Source organism: Apostichopus japonicus, chromosome 8 (genome assembly GCF_037975245.1).
Source record: "Apostichopus japonicus isolate 1M-3 chromosome 8, ASM3797524v1, whole genome shotgun sequence".
Lineage (NCBI taxonomy): Eukaryota > Metazoa > Echinodermata > Holothuroidea > Aspidochirotida > Stichopodidae > Apostichopus > Apostichopus japonicus.
The window spans coordinates 31,156,716-31,181,746 of NC_092568.1; the positions used below are offsets into that span (position 1 = coordinate 31,156,716).

The window sequence follows — 25,031 nt, forward strand, 5'->3', positions numbered from 1 at the left end:
AATAAATTTATAACGTAGAGATTTCATTACGTTTTGGCTACATTAATTCAAAATAACACTTTTATGAATAAAGATAAATGAAGACAAAATACAAAAAATTAAGAACATTATGGGCAATATTGTCTCTGTTTGTTAGGTATGGTATTCCACTGTTCATCGTGCAATAAAATAACCTTTCAGATAAAATTAATTTTCCCTCCAAACTGTAGCATGTTAAGAAATTATTCAATTTTATTAAAGAATCCTTATTCCAGGGATGAGCCTGGCCTTCCCCTCCCCCCCCTCTCCCCAACAAAAAATATATTCACTGAATTACCTTTCAGGGAGTACTAGGGCTACCTCAACTTAAAAGCCAAAACAGTTGGATTTCAGCTTGGCTACGGTGGGGTCAAGGGGAGAAACCCTTGAAAACAGTAAGCATTAGCTGGCTAGGCATTTACTGATTTAGATATATTTAGCCTGCCGGGTTAGGTACTTAGGTTATGGCCCTCCAATTCACAGAAAATGGGAGAATTTGAAATGAGACAATACAATGTGTCAATGAGGCTGCATGTGATGCTATGAGACTTCAAGGTCAAAGCTGTGTAGTTTCTTTGTTATTTATTACAAGGCCTCAGTAAGCAGCAACAAACATTGATTGAGCGAGCTTAAAAGAAACATTGATTGAGAATGCTCAGATGCAGAATATGGTACAAACATAAAAGTAAGGGTGGTAATGGAGTTAATGCTTCCTTTAACTGAACATAATTTGAGCAACAAACTATCCCCAGGTCTATAATTCTGATATGGAAATGCGTTTAAAATCCCTCTTTTAGGATCAATTTCACATATGTTATGAAATGTGTTACTAATGTCAGGGAAATTTTCCCCGAAGTTCATATGCACACACGGTGCTTGTTCTTATTGTTTACATTAATGCACTTGTACAAAAGTGTGAGTTATTGAACTACATTCAATTAAAATCATAATCTGGTGTGGTGAAGATGACCTCTGACCGGCCTTGTTATAACCTTCTGGCCAAACATATACGGTTGTAAGACGTCTGGAATACGGACAGAGCCATCTTTATCCTGGTAATTTTCCAGAATTGCTATAATCAACCTTGGTACTGCACATGCTGTTCCATTGAGCTGTAAAGGAGAGATTATAGAAAGACATTTCAATGGAAAGACAGTAGTATTGGTTTGATAAGCACAAAAAGATAAAAGAATTTTCAGACCCTTTCCTCCTCCGGCCATCCTCTCACAAAGAAAATCTTTTTTATTTATACCATTGAAAACATTGTGACGTAGCAGATGCTTAATTTTGGTTATAACCTCCTACAAACATAATACCAAGACCTAACATTGATACCAATTGCTTTTAAACCATGGCCACTCCTGAAAAGCTGCAAAATCATTTATTTTATCGGAACCTACCGTATGAGCATAAACCGAGTCGCTGTTTCCGTCTGTCCTGTACTTTATCCTCAGCCTTCTGCTTTGATAGTCTGTGCAGTTTGATGCACTGGATATCTGACATTGTGAACCAGAAGTAGTTGATACAGATTAATTAAAAGAGGATAATCGGTTTGCAAGCAAACATAACATAAAATTTTATTAATACATCAGCCAAGCAAGTTATTTTTATTGATCATGCAAAAATGCTAAAGAAGAGATTTACAACTGAAGCAACAACATTATGACCAGGTTTTACAGAGGAAACAATAGATGACTTCATTTAACTTGTGTTTGCACCACTTGACCTCCAAATTGACCTGACCTGGAATCGCAGCATGACCTGGTAAATACAACATGAAACCTGACCGTACTTGGAACTGCAGCTGACAACATGACTTGACCTCATGACCTGACCTGGTATTACAACATATAACCTGACCTGAATTGGAAAGTACAACATGACCTGACCTGGTATTACAACATATAACCTGACCTGAACCTGGTCCACAACATGTAAGATGCTCACTTGAAATTATAAAGCAGCTCAATGTCAGTTATAAACATGAACACTAAATTAAGAAGCTAATACTGCTTCAAAAAAAGTGACTTGTGAAAGCATTTTACAATGGATTTATGTGTCGGGAGGGAGGAGAAGGGGGGGGGGTGGGATGTGCATTAAAGCCAATGTAATAGAGAGCACATTTTCTAATGCATTTTGTAAAGTGATTCACCTCTCCATAGCTATCTCTGCCTGGCATCCATGCTTCCACATCATACTTCCTGTAAGCTGGTGACCCAAGGTCATGAGCAGGCATGTCTAAAATTCTGTGAATTATTACAATTGATAAGGAAGATGGGTGACTATCATTAAAAATTTGAAAATCAAATTATTAATTCATCTAGTGAAATTTGAAAATCAAATTAATTCATTTATTCAACAAGAGGAAGCACAAAGTAAATTATTCTTTTAGCTATAACTTGAGGAGGAATACTTGCAACCTCTTGTGCTTTGCATCTGGTCATTTCTTTGCAATTATAATGTACCCTGCTATGATGCAAAGCATGACTGGAATCATCACATTTAGACAGACTTCTAGCTGTGTTAACTCAAAAGATAGGTAGTGAAAAATACAATGATTCCATTCTTTTCTATGCAGTGCAATTTACCATCATATCCCTGTAAAACATACAGCTGCAGCATTGCCATAAAAGTATCACTCTGGTGTTTAGGATATTCAGAAATCTTTCCTAATTTATTATTTTCTTTACTGTTCTCATGCAAGTTTCGTAAACTTGACAATTTAACATTAATTTTGAAAGCAAATTACTATTTGACATAGAACATGAATATGTGTAGTAGCACACTTTCATTCAGCAATTTCGTTAACTAAAAAGCACAGAACATAGGGAAATCTAAGGAATAAAACAGTTCAGTAAAACTCACTGGAAATGGAGACCTAAATCTGCAAAAAGGTTCCTCTGGATTGCTACAATTTCCTTGAAAAAATCATCACTTTCATTGGAGCTCTCTCCAGATGTGACACCAAACATTTCAACCTTAGCCAAAGAGAAAGCAAAAACTATATAATCAAACAATTTCACAAAAATAAAACAGAAAATTAACCCAAAACTATAACTTTTAAACCTTACTTAAACATGTTTTGCAATGGCAAAATATGTTTCACCTAAGTTTAGCTTATAGCTCTGTTTCTGGTGGACAAGCGAAGCTGATTCGAGCTCATTGTTCTGAAAGGGATTAAAGTTAGGTCATGTAAGATATAATTTGTTATTAAGTAAAACCCTTCCTGGGCTGCATTCATAATCTGGGAACCATCTTCAGAGTGGTTATAATGGCCTTAAATGAGCTCATGGAGAGAATTAGAAATATTCTATACTATCACATGACAAAATTTGCAAATCTTGTTATTAAATATTAAGACAACTAACACAAAGAAATACTAAATTGTTTTCAGCAACAAACAATGTCTACTTCCATCATGACAATAGCGACAGAGAAAAATGGAGGGAAAATTAAAAAATTGGGTAGAGCTTCAAGCTGCTAGAGATCTAGCTTAAATATCACTTGACATCTTGCACAAGGAATGATATTTCTCTCTTGCTTGGCCAAGGTCTTTATCATAAACATTCTATTTTGTAAGAAAGACATTATCTTTTGGTTAACCTCCCCTCTCATTCTTACTCAAAGTTATATTAGACAGAAACATATAAATCATCCATATCAGCAAAGCAAAAAAAAAAGTTTCTCAATATTACAGTTTCAATACATATTTCAAAAGAAGTGATAAAGAATCTCTTGACTTGAAAACAGACCTTTGTAAACTGATGGACTCTGAATAGACCCCTGGCCTCTGAAGAGTGAGTTGTTTCAGCTCTGAAGCAGCGACTGACAGCCGCCAATCTTAGAGGTAGCTCATCAACATGAAAGGTTCGATTCATCAAATAGCCTGGGTGAGATACAAGTAAAACAAGAAATATGCTTAGGTTAGACACGAGTAGAGGAATTGCTAATGCCTGGGTGAGATAGAAGATCAAGATATTAGCTGAGGTAAGGCATGAGTAGAGGAACTGCTAGGCAAAGCATGGGTGAATGCTGATTTAGCCAAGGTATGGGTATGACACAACAAAGGAATGGCTTGGCCTGGGTATGGCCTGGGTATGACACAACAACAGAATGGCTTGGCCTGGGTATGACACAACAACAGAATGGCTAAGACAATATCAACAGTGACTTTCTCAAGGTGAGACTCATAAAGAAAGATATAACATGTATCTACTGCAACAAGCCTGTGTAGGTAAATATGTAAATGTTACAGGGACTGACATTTTGATCCTAGCAGGATCCCCTTCAGAGGCTAACTGAAATGAAAACAATTAAGAACACATTAAGAGGAACAGATGGACAGACAGACAGAAAGTGGACAAATGAACAATGAGTAGACTGAGAAACAATAGACACAACACAAGGAGAGGTAAGATGAAATTTCCTTTAATTATGTGAGATTTTCGTCATTTCAATGTAGAATACATTTTCATTTGATCATACACAAATGAGTAAATGCCATTCTAGAAGTTCTATAAAACCCTGAAGTGACGTTTTAAGTTCTAATTTAACACCAGAGTGTGGATCTATTTCTAATATTATCACTTAAATTTGGATGTACAAGCTGAATATCACTTAGGTGTTGGTGTACAAAAGGAAAATGATGACAAGCCAAAGACAACATACCTGCTAAGCCTACTTCAGCTGTCCCAGCTAGACACAGGTTACCAGGGTGATAAGCCGGATTTAGCTTGTATACCTGAGTATGAAGACCCTCGGTACGCATACCACAGCCTTCCTGTGTAGGTGAAGGGAATAGTTTCACTACCTGAACACCTTTGGCTATTGACTCTATTGACAATTTAAAGAAGTTGATGTCAAGCAGCCCTTGTACAATTTGTTGTAACAGATATTTAAAATCTGCACACAAGTCTATTACATTTCAAAACAGAAACCTAGCAATGAGCCCTAACCAGTCACACTTTCACAGCCTATGCGACTAGCCTACATGATAAGAATCAGGTCAAAGTTCAAATTGTAATTTACTGGTTAGTTGCACCTATTTGGATGAGAAAAAAACCTTTATAATATTCCTACAGAACACAGAGGGCTTCCAAAGACTGAAATGACAACACTATGTAGGCTTTGAATGTCCTGAAATATTCCTCGTATCCTTACAAACAAATAACTCTTGTTCATGAATTGCAAGATAACCCATCATTAAAAACACTTACAAATACATTTGCTTTAACGATGTCAGGAACTGAGATGAGCTTGAAGTTATGTCTTTTCACCAACCTCTCCAAGGTGTACTTAACTAACGCTCTCTCCAACTGGGCACCAGCACCTCTTAGATAGTATGATCGATGGCCTGTGATGTGGCCTAAATGTCTGTACGGAGATTGAAACAAACAAACTGGTCATTGCACTACTTAACACCACAGTGATAAAACTATGAAATTAAAGAATACAGATTTTGCACATCTTTCTCCTTCAAAAAACAAATGAAAAAGGGAAAAAAGAAGAGATACAAAACAAGAAACTTAGAGCAAAACATCAGAGTTTCCTTCATATTCAACAATCAAGAATCACACATAGAGGCAAATAACTACTGAAAATAAACATCACAAACATATATTCTAAACAAGTTTATACAGGTTCTCAGATTTTAAAGAAGGTCGTCCTTTTTCCACATTCCAAAGAGTTCAAGGGTACGGGTGTTGGCTTTGTCTTACAAAGAATACAGCTGAACAAACCAATGTAGCAATAAAATAAATGTCAATTTTTTTGTCTTTTGTGTAACATGACTTTCAGGTGACTCTGTTTAGGTGCAGTACTACTGTATAAACCCTACAACACATCATATTGAGCTGTCAATCTTTACAGCATTGACATTCTGACATACTTTATATTTATACATTAAACCAATTTTTGCTTTGCTGTGTTAAAGGTGTATGAATGTATCATTAGATATATAAATATTTAATTTGGTGTTGGAAGGGGGGGGGGAGGGATGGGGTTAGGGTATATTAGCAAGAAATGAAAGAGATTACCAATTTACAAATGAGCATAATGAATGACATACTTTGTACGGATTATGTTCAGGTTCTCTCCAAGCTGTGCGTGATCTTTTATTGGAAAGTCAAATTTCCTCTTGACTCCAATTTCTTCCACAAGTCGTGGTTCATCAGATTCATTCATTGGCTGAAAGCAAAAAAAAGATTTTCAAAAATATTATGAGAACTGCAACTATACTAAGATACATTTGATAGTAAAATGTAGTGAAAATTTAAAAAAAAAACAGATGGTTGCTGTGTGCAATTTGAACTCCTTTGCTGAGGTCAGATGATTACTGTATGCTATTTGAATTCTTGTGCTGAGGACAAATGATAACTGTGTGCTATTTGAACTCTTGTGCTGAGGACAAAGGAACAATGACAAATGTAAAGTAGAACATATCTACTGTTAACACTCAAACAACCTTTATTTCAATTCAGTTAATATTTCAAGTAATTTCTGATGCATTTAAGTAAAGTTATGATAACAAAGCAAAATAAGCCAAAAGATATCACAAAATATTTCCACCTCTATGTTATCACATAATAGTGTGATTGCTTTTCCAATGATGATCACATGTAAATAATATTTGTAAAGAAACCTCACTGTGTCAGGATGAGTATCGTTTGGTAAAGCACAGACTTGCTCCAGAAGGAGCTGCTCTGTTTCCAATACTTGGGCTGTCAAACTGTCTTTTGAAACCTGAAAATTGGAACCACTCAACTATTTAATCAAGAGGAGAATTAAAGAAGAATTCAATAACGTTTGGCAAAAGTCTGACTGCTCTTTTTTATATACTGTACAGTACCTACAATTAAGAAAATAAAAATAAACACAAACAATGGAAAAGATTATGACAAAATGCAATAGGAGCTGCAAGCCATTTCCTACAGAGACAAAATATTATTGTTCTGATTATGTAATGGGTACAAGAAAGGTACTAAAATTTGTAATCATTTTAATCATATAGTTAACAACTGACCTTATTAATCTCAGCTGAAACCTTGCATTTGCGAATCTAAGGATGCCGACAGTTTGTCAGATGAAATTTTTATCTCTACCACCTTTCCCTCCACAATAAAGCTCACCAGTATTGTTCCCAATAATACAGGTCCATGGCCCAAAGATTTCAACACAATATTTGTAATAATTTAATAATTTATTTTATAAAGCGTAAAATCCACAAAAGTTTGCCACCCGAAGGAAGTCTGCCTTGCGGAGACATTTAAATGTCTCACTGGAGACTCATCGGCATCTGGGAATAATTTGGAGAGTCAGAACTTCCAGGAATGTTCTTTTGAAATATTGTAGCAATTTTCAGCTAGCTAAATTACTGATGACCATTCAAACAATTTTTACTTTGCACTATTCTTGTGAAAAAGTAAAATACTTCCCATAGATCTTTGATATGATTATTAAGCTGACAATAAGCTATATCGACATTTAGTTATCCAAAATACAAGCTAGTGTTAATACTTACACCCACACCACCAGATGACTGGAGTTTTTCCTTGAGTTGTTTCAACTCCTTCCAGAGTGTAACCTGGTAATTGAAGTGCAAAGAAAGCTATGAATTTATTTCATTGGAGAGAGAGATTGGACTAGTATCATTATGTCAAAAATCCTAAAAGCAGCTCATACTGTCAAAGTACTGTAAAACCTTTTTTTTGTTGCTGTCATCAGCATGCAGGTACTTTCTTCATTAACATATTTAATTGTCTAATTTGATATATACAATGTTTTAAACCTATGACTGAGGATAATCCTGCATGAGCTTAATTTAGAAATTTACTTTAATTTGCAAAACAGCCAGCATTTTGTGGCAATGTATCCATTTAAACATTTAAAATTTTTAACTACTTCAAATTGAAATTCAACAAATCTGTTATGCAGAATAAGGAAACAATTAATAATAAAACTAATTACACCAACAAACATGTTTTCATCATATGAACAACATGGATGGGATTTATGTTGCATAGGCAGTTTTTCACATAATCATAAACATAAAATGAATATCAGAAATGTTGAATCTGAGCTATTGTTTCTCCATTAGCAAAACTTGAGCAATCAAGTTTAATTAACCACACTTTTCGTGAATATTTTGAGGGCCTCTTAAAAAGTACTTAGACATTATTGCCACTAAACAGACAATTTATATTGCTTTCAAAGATGGTTTTGACCTTTCTGAAACTTACCACCTTATGAACATCTGCATCTCCTTTTCTTTGCTGGATGTTCCGTGCTATTGCATCAGTATTGTTAAGGATATGGTTCATATCAACATCAGGTTTCACCGATTTAAAAATATTCTTCCTATCCATAGAGGAAGATCTGTCTTCCCCGGAAGTTGAAGTTACAGTAGAGCTTTGTCTACAAAGAGAACAACCTCCTTGTAATATTCTCATAAGGGGAGTCACTCTGATCTTCATTGTTGGTTAACCGTGCCGCCCTATTTATCGTTCACTGTGGAAGGAAGCAGTCACCAAACCATTTAAACCTCTATTTAAACTTGTTAGTACATCATGAAAACTGTACATGTACAACAAATTCTTGGCCTAAATCAGTTCGAACAAATTTGCATCAATTAAAGGGTGTGAAGAATCGCGCACAAAGAAGCGTCTCATGCCGATAATCTGTCCTAGTTTCGAATGAGGTGGAACAGAAGTGTTAGACACCACCATCGATCCCAGAAGTACACACACAGCTTGCTACCGTCGGTAATTAGACACTAGTGTATGGTCAATACATACAGCTACGGTCAATACCCACAACACAGTGTACATAGCAGCGTTGACATCTCAGGTCTAGATAAAAGATAACAAGGTATCATGTTTCATTATACTGTCTGCATTTTGTGGCGACAAGAAGAAAAGGTCATATGCAAGCAAGGGAAAGTTAACTTTTTCAGAGCGCGGCACACGGTTTTGGGGCGAGTCTTCGATGCCTTTAATTCTTAGAGTCATGTGCTATATGTGGGCACATACCCAAACTCAGATGGGTATATTTTGTGTCCATTGGCATTAATGTAAATAGATCAATAAATTATATCAACATTAGTCTACTTTGTATTTAGCCTTGTCATTTAGCCTTTGAAGAAGATCTTGCTAGGATTGAAACGTCAGGCCAACTTATTTTTACACATTCTCCTACACAGGCTCTCTAGTGGATAAGCAGTGTGCCAACAGTTTTATTTTATTTTTACTTTGTATTTAGAGCAAATTAGCCTATGGAAATATCCCTGTTTAACACTTGTACTATGTAACTCCTAGCATGTGCACGCAAAAGACAAATTGAGCAATCAATTCCTACCCGACTATACCGTCTAATGCAACATAATAAAATAACTGGACTTCTAAATCGGTTGTGCAAAGAAGTTGAAATCAAATCCAACTAGGCTATGCCCCTCACATATTGTAGGCCTATTCCAAGGCTTTCGCGCAGTTAACTTAGGCCTAACACTATGATAAGTGAACAGGGACAAGGGAAACTGTCAAGTATAGGAGTCCGAAACATTTTAAATATACAAGACATCAAGAACCACTTCCAAAGTTTTCAAGACCCATAACTAGCATATATTTTACTTCAGTCTGGACGAAATAATGATCACCGTAACGTTTACTGTACCTGGTATTTCGCAAAACTACTACTAGTGTGTATGCCAAAGATAATGTGACATTGATCTAGCTTTGAATTACTACGGAACACACATGTGTGTGTGTATACATTCGCTGTTCACAACATTTGACCTCTGATTCTGAGGCGCTAAGACATATCACGCACTTATCATATCACTGTCCCTGGAACCGAATCGGGCCGAGGTGACTGCTAATTAAGTACCATTGTCAGGTAAGAGTACCCTTTCGATTTTTTTTTTAACTCTAACGTAAACTAACAATCAGGAGCGAGTATGAACTGCAAGCTGTCATTTTACGCTACATTCACTGCTCTGCCAAATTTCATACAACCCCTGTGATTGTGAAAACAGCATAGCGTACACTGTACAAGTCGTGCTACTGTAAATAGGCCTCACTCGAACTTCGAAGCCTAACTTAAGTTGATATGTACGTAGGCAATGCCTATCAATATCACTCAAATGTATACCAATCAACAGGATTGAGATTATTTTAGGCCGAAGAGTCGTACTAGAAACGCTTTCTGATCGATCAGTGTCACTTCAATGCTGCTGCTAGCTAGTGTAACTTGTGAAATGTTGTGAAATATGTGCAGTAGACTTTAGTACTACAGTATTAATATGTTGCTGTAACTATTAACTAAGATCTCATGCCAAGCAGTTTGCTACTACTACTAGCACTACCAGCCTCATTTTATCTTCTTTTGCCTGTCACTGCATATTTTTCTTCACGACAGTTTTTCTATCTGGGATGAAAATTTGCATCCCGAATGAATATTCTGACGAAAATTCAGCAGTCTGCATTAAAGGGAACTGGGTATAGATTGGTTTTGCAGCACTCATTCAGATCATCACAAGCTGTTTCGATTATGGTAAGTCTCATCAACATTGTCTGAGGGAACAATTGAGTGTTTCAATTTTGTGTGGTAATTTCCAGCTCTGCAATGTAATATTGGGAAATACGAATCTATGTACAAATAGATTACTGTGTACAAAAGCTGTTGGCTTCTCTGAATCTTCCAATTTGTGAAAGTAGTACATATTGAGCATGCTGTTAGAATTACCATTAGTTAAAGTTTCTAGCTCAAAACCATAAAAGTCTGCTCCTGGCAGTTAAGGGAAGGTTTTATAAAGGTTATTCCAAGTCGCATGTGATCACTTTAATTACATACCATTAAGTTAGCTCAGTATCTAAACATACTGTTGACCACTTGGAAAGTATTAAGCAGTGGCAGATTAAAAAGAGCAATCTACAGATCGTATTGAGGTATGTGAAGTGGCAATGGTGGTGACCACCATAAGCTGATGTCAAGGGTGATGTAATTGCTTCAACAAATAGCACTGACTATATAATTATTCCAGCAGGTGACATGTTATTGGGCTCTGATGAAATGTCACGAGTCGACTGTAGTTTCCAAAAGTACATTGTTTAAAGCAAAGCTGTATATAATACAACAACATGTCAATTAATTGTGCATGAAAAGAAGAGAGATTAAAGAGAAACAAATCTTTGTACCTGTTTTCTATTTGGTCCAGTGTCATATTTAAACATTACAGCCACTGAAAGGTTTATGCATATATTGTAAGATCAAAGGGGAGAGATAAAATATCACACCACTCAGCCAAACCTCGTCTCCCATGCAGGAAGAGTCATTCAATTAATAGCATTGAAGGGATACAGTACTAATTAATTGTAGGCAACACAAACTGGCATCCAGCATTCAACTTAATCATGTGAGACTATATATGACCCTGATCATTCAAATTATCATCAGCAGGTGTGATAGATGAAAGATGCTCCTTGTTGGATGCACAAGGGTTCTAGTCAGCAAACTTATTTACAGTCTACAAATGGATCATTCAGGCATTGTGTTTCTTGTCATCCCTTATTGGTTATATGTACAGTAGTGTGTTTGTTCATGAATTTGCGTGTATGCATGTGTGTGAGACCAATATCTGAAAAATAACAAAGCTGCTAGTGATTTATATGGAAGCACCTTCAATCAAAATGGAGTGGTCATTGCCTTTGTTTCATAGAGGTGACCCCAATCATCTGCAACCGTTGCAGTAGCTATTGAAGGAAAAATTTACACGGTTGCTATGGCAGAAGGGTCAGAGGTTACGCCCACGCAAAGTGAACATCTTGTACAAGTAGAGGTCAAAGGTGAAGAAGGTACTGTCTGTAAAGAGGTATTGTACATCTCACTTCCTACTGGAGAAGAGCAGGACCCACAATCTCCAGAATTTCAGAAGAAAATACTTGAAGCTTTGAACAAATCACAGAAGCAAAAGGTATGTTAAGATATATTTTGAGATGAAATTTATTTTTACAGTTTTAAATAATTTTATGTATCGATGCTGCCCTGCATATCTCATTACCTCTTTAAGTTTCTAAAGAAGAAAAATAAGAGTTCTCAACTGTCATTAACATTTTGTAGGTAAGCTTCACTAACTCTTTTGTTTGCACTCACCTAGTACATTTTATTCATTGAAGTGAATCTAGGATATTGCCAAAGGATTGAAAATAGTCAAATCTAAGATTTAATATGCTATACTACCTGAGACATAAACTTGCCTATGTAGTGTGTATCCTAATCAAGTTCTGGGTATAACTTATACTTATAGATATATTGCCTAAGATTAAGAAAGATTGAAAATAGTCAAATCTAAGATTTAATATGCTATACTACCTGAGACATAAATTTGCCTATGTAGTGTGTATCCTAATCAAGTTCTGGGTATAACTTATACTTATAGATATTGCCTAAGGTTAAGAAAGATTGAAAATAGTCAAATCTAAGATTTAATATGCTATACTACCTGAGACATAAATTTGCCTATGTAGTGTGTATCCTAATCAAGTTCTGGGTATAACTTATACTTATAGATATTGCCTAAGGTTAAGAAAGATTGAAAATAGTCAAATCTAAGATTTAATATGCTATACTACCTGAGACATAAATTTGCCGATGTAGTGTGTATCCTAATCAAGTTCTGGGTATAACTTATTACTTATAGATATTGCCTAAGGTTAAGAAAGATTGAAAATAGTCAAATCTAAGATTTAATATGCTATACTACCTGAGACATAAATTTGCCGATGTAGTGTGTATCCTAATCAAGTTCTGGGTATAACTTATACTTATAGATATTGCCTAAGGTTAAGAAAGATTGAAAATAGTCAAATCTAAGATTTAATATGCTATACTACCTGAGACATAAATTTGCCTATGTAGTATGTATCCTAATCAAGTTCTGGGTATAACTTATACTTATAGATATTGCCTAAGGTTAAGAAAGATTGAAATAGTCAAATCTAACATTTAATATGCTATACTACCTGAGACATAAATTTGCCTATGTAGTGTGTATCCTAATCAAGTTCTGGGTATAACTTATTACTTATAGATATTGCCTAAGGTTAAGAAAGATTGAAATAGTCAAATCTAACATTTAATATGCTATACTACCTAAGACATAAATTTGCCTATGTAGTGTGTATCCTAATCAAGTTCTGGGTATAACTTATTACTTATAGATATTGCCTAAGGTTAAGAAAGATTGAAAATAGTCAAATCTAAGATTTAATATGCTATACTACCTGAGACATAAACTTGCCTATGTAGTGTGTATCCTAATCAAGTTATGTGTATAACTTATACTTATAAGTGCAATTAATGTTTTTGCAAGCTTCCTGTAAAGAAATGAATGAAGTGACTTGAGTCAGTGATTCACTTGGGTTACAAAAAATACCAGCAGTGACCCTCATTGGACATCATGGGAAAGACAATTTGAAGCTATAGCATAGAACATTTGCCTCTTTGATTGAAGAAGTACTGAGACCTAGATCAATCGTGAAAGTAGTACCACACTATTTAGTTATTCAGTACTATCGTTGCATTTAATATATCTTGACTAACAGATTACCAATGCATTAGTATGATTAATTTGAGTAAAACTAAGTATTTTAAATTATTCATTTCTTTCATTTCAAGTATATCTGTTTCTTAATGTGCAATCATGATGGTTTGCTTTCATCTTCAGGCAGCTGAATCTGTTCTGCCTGATGAGAAGGTCCTCCTACGTCCACTAGCAGGCAGACGCAGGAAGAGACACCTAGAGGATGACAGTAGTCCGAGCAGAGAATACCGCCGAGGCCCGCACAGCAGCCTCTTTGAGGATGACAGCAAGAAAAGATCAAACAAGTTTTACAAAAGGAGGTTGAGTTTGTTTAAAAAGGTGAGCCCCACCTCACCCTCTTCCCGCCACCCATATTCCCAGAGAATCCTGAGAATCTAACACCATTTACACAGAAATGTCAGTAAGTTTAATAGGCCAAAGACAGTGACATGGGTCCATTAAAGATGGTACTGTCATACATCATTCATTGTTACATATATTTAGTTTTGGTGAAATTTTGTTGTATTAATTTCAACTGGTTTACATCCGGAAACACGTCATGTATTTCTCCCTTTCACAACCGTTTCAATTTTTTCTTCAGATTGTTTTCCTTAAATTACTTGTGTATACAAAATTTGATCTCAGTTGTGTTTAAGGATAAATTTATTTGTGTAATTACAGAGTCGATTCCCTTATTTGGATGTCCTTGCTGAAATTTATCGAGCATGTTCGTCTTATTTCTGTCTGCGCTCTGGTTTAATAAAAAATTGGGATTATCTCTTAGCGTGTGCCAAACATTTTATCGAATGAAAATGTTACCCGAAGAAACATTCTTTTCTTTTGTAAATGCTCAGCAGAAACATTCACAAGCTTTAAAAAGGCAAATAGCTATTTTGATACTAATTCGCTGAGATTCTCCCCGTTCCCATAGTAACATGTATTAATTAATTTCTGTAAAATATCCTGTATATACCAGATATGTTACCATCCGCCTCTCTCTCTTTCTTCTTCCTAGGCTGCTGAGCTTACTACCATATCAGGTGCTTCTGTCAAGGTTACAGTTGACTATACAGACAGAGTGTATCTGTATGGCACAGGAAAATACAAAAATGCTCAACTTTTGCAGGTCTCAAGTTAATTTTGAAGAAACTTATATGGTTGAAATGCTGTATTTTTGATAAACGTGCTCGATATGTATTTAAGAACGTAACACTATGAGGGGCGTGGATCAACTCATTCTGTGATACATCAGCTTTTTCACTAATAGAAGAGGTTTTGATGGAAATTTGCAAGGGTTAGGGATGTGCACTAACCCCTGGATCCATGCCTTGCAGTTAAAATAAAAGCCATTCTACAAATTTATTGTGAATCAAAGAGATTATTATGAGATGTGAAATTTATATCATTTATATTTTTTATTATTTTTCAATAATAGTTCACTTATTGGCCGGCAGTTATTAAGAGGTGAATTCTGTTAAGTGGAGCGTTTCTTGATGTCATAGTTACTTGAAAATGACCTTGATTAGCTTGTGTTAGGGTTATGATTGCCACAAACTTATGAATGCAAGTAGCCTAGTTATTCCAAACTTGACAAAATGCTTTTACACATTTGCTTCAAGTTTTAGAAAATTTATGGTCATTTTAGCAAAGTTTGTATCACTCTATGGTCACATCATATACATTCCTACTTGTTCACAAACTTCACTTGTTTATTGTTAATTTGTTAAAGAAGAACAAAATGGTTCCATACTCTCTGTAGTTGAGGCCTGATGAAATACATCCGTTGAAACAATGGTATTGTATTTACTTGTCTCATGTGGAATTCACTTTTACTAAACCTCTCAACATGGCTTAAATTAGACCTTGAGCAGAGCTTTGTAAAACCAATAGTAAAGGACTGTATATGAGTTTAGATGCTGTAACATATGAATGATAATTGTGTATGAAATAATTATTAAGTTTTTCATTATTTGTACGAAGGTGGAGTGTTGTTGTGTATCTATGTGTGTTTGAGTGGGTTGGGGAGTGGGGGAAGGGGATAAGTGTACAGTCGAAAATTGACTGTGCCTGGACAAGGGAGGAGATTTGCTGTCAGTGCTATCAATTACATCAATTCCTATGAGAGAAAAAAAAAGGGGAAAAATTAATTTTTAAATAAATAAAATATAATATAATAAATATATTATAAATATAATAAATATAAGTTGGATATTCTCATACTCTACCGTTATAGTTAGTTGTTTTTACGAAAATCTGTGTCTCATTAAATCTGATCACTTACTGTAAATTCTTCTCAGATAACCTCAATATGCTAGGAAGGTTGTGAAATGGTCACATGGAGTTTGGTTTCTCTCTGGATTACATATTTCCTTTAAATGCCACTAGTTACATCTATTTTACTGAATGCTAAAGTATGATAACATTGAAATTGGGTACTGTCATCTTGTTCTGAATAGTGATTATTTTGTGATTAATTTCGTAAAGTTTTTTAAACTTGAAAGACAATGGCCAGTTGTTAGTTCAAGATGGTTGGATTTTTTTTCAACCATCAATAACAGAAGCTAACAGTAATTAATAATTTGTTTGAAAGAAGTTGAAGAATGTATTACAGCTCCAGTTTAAGGTACAGCAGTACAAACTTTTCCAATGTAGAAGTTTCCAATTTGATAGTCAGTATTCCATAATACTGTCTACTGTCTATCTACCCTTCCCCAGCATTCCCTTCTTTGTAATTTCTTCTAAGCAGGGCAAAATCTACCTGCATATTTTTTGTCAATGCATTTCATGTAATGGGTATGTTGAAAATGAAGTTTTTATCTGCTTGTGTTTTTCTTTCTCTTCATGTAGGGTGATCGCATTGAAAAAGATGGGTTTGGAGATATTACAGTGCCTGCTGGGAAATACTATGGAGCCAATACAGCACGCTCTCTCATCAACTTTGACATCGGAGGAGAGAAGGAAACAATGCCTGTAAGTAAAACTTCCCAACTCAGAGGATAACAAATTTTGTTCTTGTACAAAATTGTGATTACATTGATGTGGGTCTATTAGCTTTAATCTGTCACTTCTGTGTTCATTACCGTACTCTTCTTACATGTGGAGACACCAACAAAATCACACAATGCGACAAAAATTTTGAATCACATTTTAATTGTATTGCTCTTTGTTTTTGGAAGCAGTTATTAGCAAGCCGTGGACTACAATTTTCAACTTTTCAATGGAGAGGCAATTACACATGGAGCATTTACCAAATATGTGTCCACAAGTCAATTTGTATGTTCCGTCACGATGAAAATGATTGCAAGAGTCCATAGCAGAAAGTCCGTACGTGAAAAGCTTTCCTTTTCAATGAAGAGAGGTTTTTGGTGATGAGTTTAGGTACAAACATTACATAGTCTTCGAGTGATTTATTCTCTTCTGTGCTTGCTGTATCACTTTTAGAATCCCTAAAAGCATGATATGAAACGCTGGCAAGTCTTGCCTGGAAGTTTTCACTACGCTCCCTTTAATAATCTGTTGACCTTAAGGGGCCTGTGTCATTGCCTCATCTTCCTATTTCATAATCCAACACTTTTGGTGATAGTCATCCTTTAAACACTATAAATAAAGTGAGCCAAAAAATGTTATTTCGATGTTTAAGAGCTCAACATGAATGGAAATGCAACAGGGCTAATTGACCGATGCAGTTCAACTGACAAGCTAGAATGGTAAAAAGTTTCACACTAATGTTAATAACTGCCCTCACCTATCTAATAGCTACCCATGATCAGAGCATTTGGAATCTTGAAGCGCTGTGCAGCAGAGGTCAACAAAGGGTATGGATTGGAGGAGGAGAAAGCTAACAGCATAATCGCAGCTGCAGACCAGGTAGGCAACTCTAATACATCAATATCTGACATGGGTAGTACATTACAATAGCCAGACTTATCATACCATTAACTTGAGGTCGCAGATTGAGGTTACAGATTAAGGTCGCTGACGTCACACACAAATAGACATCGTTCTTCGTTTATAGGCACTGTCATTAATGTTCACAACAAGAACTTCACGAGGTGGGGGGGTGGCCGTTCCACTTATTTGCGCTGTTGGAGCTAGTTAGTGCATATTTTGTTTAGACTGCATATAACTGTTGTATATAATCAATGTTTTTGTATTTTGTATCATTCATTGTATCAATGTTCTTTGTATTTTGTATCATTCATTGTATTGCTCACCGCAGATATGTTATTTCCTTCTGGTATTCAATAAAGTTGACTTACTTACAAGTATATCATTAATGAGTTTGGAGTACAATTACAACTCTACTTGATTTGAGTACAAGTATGAGTACCAGGCTCTAAGTGCAAATGTGAGTACTTAATGTTGCACTAAGTGCCAGCACTGGATGTCCAAATGCCCAGAGTATGAGTCGTCGAGTAGAAATCCATGTGGGGACTACGGGTATGTGTAATTATGCCAGCAATACGAGTACAAACTCATTGTACAAGTGTAGAAGAATTTTGAGTCTCATTCAAAATTTATCCACAGGTAAAGTATTTTCAGCAGGTTGCTTGGTCTGGTTTAAAGTATTCAAGGATATGGCAGTTTTTTATTGCAATATATAAGAAAAAAGCATTATTCCTATTGTTGTGTTTAGACTTCATTTTTCCCACCTATTTTTGCAAAATGTCTTTCATTGGAATAAAGAATCTGTTCAGGTTTGATACCGTCATCAATCATCACTCTTCAAAATTTGTTAGAGTGATTCTTAAAATTGAAACCCTCATTTCCAGCATCGCAGTAAGGACTGAAACATTTCACCAATTTTTGCCTTCAGGTTATTGATGGGACATTAGACGATAATTTCCCACTGGTTGTCTGGCAGACTGGATCTGGAACCCAGACTAATATGAATGTTAATGAGGTGATAGGAAACAAGGCCATTGAGCTTATGGGAGGAGTGGTTGGATCCAAGAGACCTGTCCATCCAAATGATGATGTCAATAAAGGCCAGGTAATAATAGTCAAAAAATGTAATTAACAAAAATTGAGTTTTTTTATCATTCTATAAATCGTAGGTTAGAAAATAAACTGCAAAAAACACTATTACCACAAGACAGTAATATTGACTAGGTTCAAGAAATTAACTTCAACCTTTACCTTTGTTAAATAAAATAAACAAACAGTATTTTGAGATATTTAATGTTAGAAATTAAGATTTCACCGATAGAAAGATTTACCTAATGCTTCTTTAGACAATTAGATGTTGCCACAATAGTATGAACCATACATTCAGAGTAACACATAGTGGTATCCAGTTAGTTGTTCTTTTATTTATTTATTTATTCATTGATTTATATTCATTCGACGTTCATTCATTCATTCATTCATGTGGTTGTTTATTCATGTGTTTGTTCGTTTATTTTTCCCCTACAGAGCTCTAATGACACCTTCCCCACTGCCATGCATATTGCTGTCGCAACAGAGGTCCATAAATGTCTTCTTCCCGGATTGCAACAGCTCTGCGATGCCCTGGCTACCAAACAGGAGGAATTTAAAGATATTATTAAAATTGCTAGAACCCACACACAGGTAAGTGGAAACATTTGCATATGTATTTGCTATCTTGCAGTTTGTAATTTTAAATGTAGCTTTTATCTGCATTTTCATGTCATTTTAGTATTAAAGCAAGACCTCTTTTCAGTCTGTAGTATTCTGCAATATCAGTTTGTAGGAAGGATTTAAAGTGAAAAATATTATGCATTGGACTTGGTATAACAATTGAACTGTTTTAAGAGCTAAGTATGAATTGATTTTAAGTTTCCTTTTAATCATTAAACTGAAAAATAAGCTAGATAGACAATTAAATATTTGAGTAATGACATGTGATCTATCAACAACAGTATTAGAAGTGTATCATGTTGTACGTTGGAGACCAAAGGTAACCTTTTCTCTTTCCACTATTTGGAAGCAAACATTTCTACTCAAAGCGATAAACTCTGATCAGTTATTGAAATCATTGATCAGTCTCAAATTTAATAATTCTGAACATTGAAAAATATATTTCATGTTTGCATATGAACAATTGCTATCCGTTTTTCTGCAATATTCATGAATAATAATAATTTACAGCCACTTGGGACAATTTTCCTAATGATATATACCACTCTATGCTGTCCTCCAATACCATGCTTTCAAAGCACTTGTACAGACAGTATGAAGTTATGAACAGTTCCTCTGAGAGAAAAATGATATCCATACTGTTCGTACTGTCATTGTAAGTGCTTTGAAGCATGTCATGGAAATACAGAAAATATTGTCCCAACTGGGTGATGTTATTGCATTGTAAGTACTTGATCCTGTTGTGAATAGTGACTGTCAACAACTGAATATATTAAACTGAATATTTTGGGTTTCTTCCCATTCTTGTGTTTTTATTTAGGATGCTGTTCCCATGACCTTGGGCCAGGAGTTTAGTGGCTACAAGACCCAAATTGAGAATGGCATCAAGAGAGTGGAGAGATGTCTGCCCAGTGTCTATGCTTTAGCCGCAGGTATTTATTAATATTTTTTATTAATATTATTAATTAATAAATTAATTATTAAAAAAATTAATAACATTATTAATATTATTAATAATAGATTGCAGTTTCAATGATTCCGGTCTTTCATCAGATACATCAGTTAGTAAAACATTCTATCAAAGCAATGTATATTTTCTATCAGAGGAGTAATGAAAATAATTGGTAGTCACTAGTTTGCCTGTCAGTGACATAGACCAGTAGGATATGCTGATTCATTAATGGGTGTGAAGACTCACGCACAAAGAAACGTCTCATGCTGGTAATCTGACCTAGTTTCGAATGAGGTGTAACAGAAGTGTTAGACACCACCATCGATCCCAGAAAATACACACACAGCTTGCTACCGTCGGTAATTAGACACTAGTGTCCAGTCAATACATACAGCTACGGTCAATACCCACAACACAGTGAACATGCAGCCATGGACATATATATGCAAATATACTTATGCTTATGCTTATAGCCATATGATTGTAACTCTAAACTTGCAGTTAGTCTTAGCAGACACTGAGCATTTTCAACACAAGTGAAGATGATGGACTTACATGAAAACTATCTAGAATCTTGTACTTAATTTGAAACTACAAAAAGAAGTTTAAAAGAATGGTGAATGTTCTCAGTTTGCATTCTTGTTCCTTTCCTTCACGTTCCATATCCACCTTGTCAGTGAAGATTGCATGCATTGGTCCCAAATGTTAGAACATTGATGCCCAGTGTCAGTGAGGTCAAACTATCTGAACATATAAAAAAAAGGACAAGATGGGGAAAAAAAGCCTCTTTTGATTGCCACTAAATTCAAATATTTTCATAAGCCTAATGAGCTATGATTTGCTTATCCTTTGAATGACTTTAATTGGGGATAATGATTTTACCTTCAAATTAAACCAAAACTAGAAACTTCCTCTTGCAGGTGGTACAGCTGTTGGTACAGGCTTGAATACAAGGAAAGGCTTTGCTGAAAAAATAGCTGCTAGCATCGCTGCTTTCACAGGTAAGAAATTGAACACTTTTCATTGTTTGTTAGAGCTTAATGCAACAAATTCTACAGATTTGGGCTCCAGTTATGAACTGACATATTTAAAAAGCACTAATTGCCAAAAGGTTGGGAAACATTTTTGAAAGTGACTTTTTGGTATAAAGTTTGGTTTCTCTCTCATTCTCAATTGATCCATGAAGGAAGCCTGTTTCAATTCTAAAGTGAAGACATTCTTAGAGGTAAATCCAAATTGTGAAGCTTAATGACTTAAAATTTGGTGCTTCTTAAGTTGGATATTGTTTTAATATAATAACTGTAGATAATAACATGTTGCAACATAAATGCAGTTTATAGCAGTTAGTAATCAAAGCAAGATTTTATATTGGATGGTACCCTAACATGCTTTCTATTATATCTCTAGATCTGCCATTTATTACGGCACCTAATAAGTTTGAGGCTCTGGCTGCCCACGATGCAATGGTGGAACTCCACGGTGCGTTAAATGTGGTGGCCTGCAGCATCATGAAGGTTGCCAACGATATACGCTTCCTTGGATCTGGTCCGAGGTGTGGACTCGGAGAACTACAGCTGCCAGCTAATGAACCAGGGAGCAGCATTATGCCTGGTGAGTCTCACAGGAAATGTTAGATTGGTTATGGTAATCTTCGGGTTGGATTCAAAGATTGCGAGGAAACCTCAAAGCTTCTCCTTAACTGCTTTGCTCTGGTTTGTCTGAAAGTTTCTCACTTTCAAATTACTTTGTTTCATATGTAAGTGTCAAATTAGGTTTTTACGTCACAAGTTTGATAGCTACTTTGACTGAACTTGAAATTTGTTAAATGTGTATTGTGCCTCCACCACCATCCTGATTTTGAGTACCCAATGTTGTTCATTTCATAAGAGGCAATAAGCTTAAACCCTAAACGTTATCTCTGAAAGTACTTGTCCAACAAGGTTGGTTAGTACCAGTTTACATTGCTTATATACTCATATACCGTCGCTTGTGATAACAGATAACATGCATTCAGTTATCTCCCACCAGCACAAATGCAGATTCTACTTGCATACCTCCACCTGCCTCCCCCACCCCCCCTCCCCCTCGCATGTTATATCTGAACCTTTCAGAGGCATCACTGAAGGTAATCATCTATATCCTGACAATGGTTGCTGCTCAGGAAACTGCCGTTTCTATATTTGCTTCATGAGACAGATCCCACTTGCATGCTTCATCCAGCCTCCCCCCTCCCCCTCCCTTATTATGTCCGAACCTATCAGGTGGCTTCACTGAAGGTAACCATCTATTTCCTGTCTTTAAGGTAAGGTAAACCCAACCCAGTGTGAAGCTGTGACGATGGTTGCTGCCCAGGTGATGGGGAATCAAAATGCCGTTTCTGTAGCTGCCAGTAATGGACACTTTGAGCTCAACGTCTTCAAACCGATGATAGCTGCTAATGTCCTACAGTCCATCAGACTCATTGGTGACGCCTGCAGATCCTTCACCAAGAACTGCGTCGAGGGCATCCAACCCAACGTAACCCGCATCAGCAAGTTAGTAAAACTTATCTGAGATAACCTATTATGAATAAACAGATGCCTATAGTTTTCTCATTATTTGGGTGAAAGGATGCAAGGTGTCCAGTCCATTTAATCATATTCCTTTAAAAAAAAAATTTATGATATTTTTTTTTATTGATATCAGCTTTCAATAACCACACTGAATGGAAATAAGATGTACTGCTTGTTCTTCCTTCAAAAGTTTATGAGGAGCCATTTTCTACAAATTGTGTATATTTCTTACAAAGTTTATTGTACTTTTGAATGTTAATCATGGAGAGTGCTTCTTTTGCCTATCACAAGATTGCGTTTGTGGGGAATTAAATGATTGATGTAATCATCAATGTTGTTTAAAGCCAATTCAGGTTTTTGTTAATGTAAAATTTCCAATTTTTTCGTTATAGTCAATCAACTTTATCCCATCTCATATTCATTAAATGTGGGAATTAAATTAACAAAACTTTTTGTGAATGAATAATGAATCCAGGCTGCATTTTTCCTTGCTTACTCCCATTTGAAATTCAACTATCAAAATTTCCTCCAACTCTCAATTTCATGTTTGTTTCCCCCCAGATATGTTGAGGAATCATTGATGTTAGTGACAGCTCTGAATCACCGCATCGGATACGACAAAGCCAGCAAGATAGCCAAGCTAGCCCATGAAGAGAGTCTGACATTGAAGCAAGCCACCTTAAAACTGGAGATTTTATCAGCTGAAGAGTTTGATGAAATTGTTCAGCCCAGTAAGATGCTGGGTCCAAGCTAATCATAAAGTCATTGAAAAAGTTATCTGAGGGGGAAAGGGGCGGGATTGGTTGGGACTCCATACTCCCCCCCCCCCAAGGATTGTATTCGACAGTTACTGAAATCTTTTTTAAATAAATTATGGAAAGGAAATAGCTTTAAACTTATTGTATACGTATTTGTTTTGGGGATCATTCACTCTTTCATTTTACCATAGCTTTAAAAGCATGCCATTAATTGTTATTATTGCGAGTAAATTCTTGCTTTGCATTGCTTGATTGAATAGTTAAGTGAAGGTTACGGTATGTTGTAGAATGTTCACCCACTATCATTAAGGTTTCAGTATTCAAAAGTCCAACAGATGCCAGTTTCTCTGGACCTTTAGAAGTGTTACTGTGCAGAGGTGTAGATCAGATTTCCAGTACATTTAGTTAGGAAATTGAGGATTGTGGATCCAAGGATTCTCAAATGGGAGACTCAGAAAGCAAGCGGTCGGTAGATGTCCAAATAAGTAACATAACAGAGGTGCGTAATAAACATCCGTAAATAGTAAGGGGCACATGTTAGCAAAGCGTGCTAAGATTTCTGTCACTCCATACCTTGTTATGGACAATATGAAGTTCGGAACAAATTTTAAGCACAAACATTTTGCAAAACTGTCCAACAAAAAATGGGGGGAGGGGGAGGATACGGGATATTCATGACCCCTCCCTGCATACTAAGGTCTAAACTGTTCGGTCAGGCACTAGTTGGTACAATCTACCGAATAGTTGGATTATGAGAAAATGAGAAGCATGCTGGGTAGTCCTCTAAAGATTGAATGACAAGATTATTGGACAACCTTCTCATGGATAGGATTTCAAAATGTGACATAACATGGCTGCCTGACCCTTGTGCTTAAATTGTATCTGTGTCAACCTGACTAAGTCGGCACACATGAATTTGAAATGATGTTCAAATATGAGCTTGTACTTGATATTCTAAGAGTAACAGTACAATCCTAGTCCTTACCAAATAATGAAATATTTATTTGTACTTTCTTGATACTCTGTGCTATTAAATTAGAAAATTGACCAGATTGTTTCTTTGTGTTCTTTAGTTTTCCATTGAAGTTGTAAGTGAATTGTTTTCCATTAGTGTAGATCCCCCCCCCCCCCCTGCAAGATGGGTCTTAACCTCTACAGTACAGTGCAATAGGACTGTTTACAACCTTAAAATACTTTTTAGCATCCTTTAGCCGGTCGTTTGTTTAAAACTTTGAGCCTATCTTTAATTACATGAGGTTGCCCCTTTGTTCTCCTATCTGAGCTAGAGGGACTCTCCTATCGTGTGACAGTTTCAGTGCTGGTTTGTTGGAATCAAACATGTCTCAAAATGTAACTTTAAAATTTCAATGCTGAAACCCACCTTTCAAATATCTTGAATTTACAAAGGATCAAGTTTACAGTCAAACTGTATATGAAACAGTTTTTATGATTTAGTTATTAAAACTTCAGAAAGAGTGATACCAGCACTGTAACAATACAATCCTATCAATATCTCTTTTTTCTTACACAAAGTCATCCAATATTGAGATTGCACGTGTGGACTAGAGAAAGAAAAT

At 35.7% G+C, this 25,031-nt stretch overlaps 2 protein-coding genes across 6 annotated transcripts; one reads left to right on the forward strand and one right to left on the reverse strand.

The window, feature by feature from the left end:
- Nucleotides 1-117: 117 nt before the first annotated feature.
- LOC139971562 (serine--tRNA ligase, mitochondrial-like) lies at nucleotides 118-9,824 on the reverse strand. 3 transcript variants are annotated; one of them, XM_071978150.1, is made up of 12 exons: nucleotides 9,685-9,824; nucleotides 8,256-8,523; nucleotides 7,538-7,600; nucleotides 6,664-6,759; nucleotides 6,086-6,204; nucleotides 5,235-5,391; nucleotides 4,687-4,798; nucleotides 3,771-3,904; nucleotides 2,884-2,996; nucleotides 2,171-2,264; nucleotides 1,419-1,514; nucleotides 118-1,130 (listed from the first exon to the last, which is right to left on the reverse strand). In XM_071978150.1, exons 2-12 carry the CDS (start codon nucleotides 8,487-8,489, stop codon nucleotides 963-965), a joined length of 1,386 nt encoding a protein of 461 aa, XP_071834251.1. In that variant the 5' UTR covers nucleotides 8,490-8,523; nucleotides 9,685-9,824; the 3' UTR covers nucleotides 118-962. The 3 variants fall into 3 exon arrangements, with proteins under 3 accessions (XP_071834251.1, XP_071834249.1, XP_071834250.1); XM_071978148.1 differs by having other exon boundaries at nucleotides 6,664-6,780; XM_071978149.1 differs by lacking the exon at nucleotides 9,685-9,824 and adding an exon at nucleotides 9,518-9,539 and having other exon boundaries at nucleotides 6,664-6,780.
- On the forward strand, nucleotides 9,771-24,501 carry LOC139971561 (fumarate hydratase, mitochondrial-like). Of its 3 annotated transcripts, XM_071978145.1 has the most exons (13): nucleotides 10,424-10,563; nucleotides 11,729-11,983; nucleotides 13,736-13,930; nucleotides 14,607-14,717; nucleotides 16,439-16,561; nucleotides 17,348-17,458; nucleotides 18,408-18,584; nucleotides 19,007-19,162; nucleotides 20,013-20,124; nucleotides 21,065-21,145; nucleotides 21,552-21,755; nucleotides 22,447-22,678; nucleotides 23,258-24,501. In XM_071978145.1, exons 2-13 carry the CDS (start codon nucleotides 11,792-11,794, stop codon nucleotides 23,448-23,450), a joined length of 1,887 nt encoding a protein of 628 aa, XP_071834246.1. In that variant the 5' UTR covers nucleotides 10,424-10,563; nucleotides 11,729-11,791; the 3' UTR covers nucleotides 23,451-24,501. The 3 variants fall into 3 exon arrangements, with proteins under 3 accessions (XP_071834247.1, XP_071834248.1, XP_071834246.1); XM_071978146.1 differs by lacking the exons at nucleotides 11,729-11,983; nucleotides 13,736-13,930; nucleotides 14,607-14,717 and adding an exon at nucleotides 9,771-9,906 and having other exon boundaries at nucleotides 10,429-10,563; XM_071978147.1 differs by lacking the exons at nucleotides 11,729-11,983; nucleotides 13,736-13,930; nucleotides 14,607-14,717 and adding an exon at nucleotides 10,032-10,121 and having other exon boundaries at nucleotides 10,429-10,563.
- Nucleotides 24,502-25,031: the final 530 nt, after the last annotated feature.

What these genes read in the sequence shown, in the direction of transcription:
- LOC139971562 (XM_071978148.1), bottom strand. Translation starts at nt 8,489, where the DNA reads ATGAAGATCAGAGTGACTCCCCTTATGAGAATATTACAAGGAGGTTGT. An exon ending in CTGAACATAATCCGTACAAA is followed by an intron (nt 5,392 to 6,085) that starts GTATGTCATTCA and finishes ATCTCCGTACAG; the next exon opens with ACATTTAGGCCACATCACAG. An exon ending in GATTTAGGTCTCCATTTCCA is followed by an intron (nt 2,265 to 2,883) that starts GTGAGTTTTACT and finishes AATAATTCACAG; the next exon opens with AATTTTAGACATGCCTGCTC.
- LOC139971561 (XM_071978145.1), top strand. Translation starts at nt 11,792, where the DNA reads ATGGCAGAAGGGTCAGAGGTTACGCCCACGCAAAGTGAACATCTTGTA. An exon ending in ACAAATCACAGAAGCAAAAG is followed by an intron (nt 11,984 to 13,735) that starts GTATGTTAAGAT and finishes TTTCATCTTCAG; the next exon opens with GCAGCTGAATCTGTTCTGCC. An exon ending in ATGATGTCAATAAAGGCCAG is followed by an intron (nt 18,585 to 19,006) that starts GTAATAATAGTC and finishes TTTCCCCTACAG; the next exon opens with AGCTCTAATGACACCTTCCC.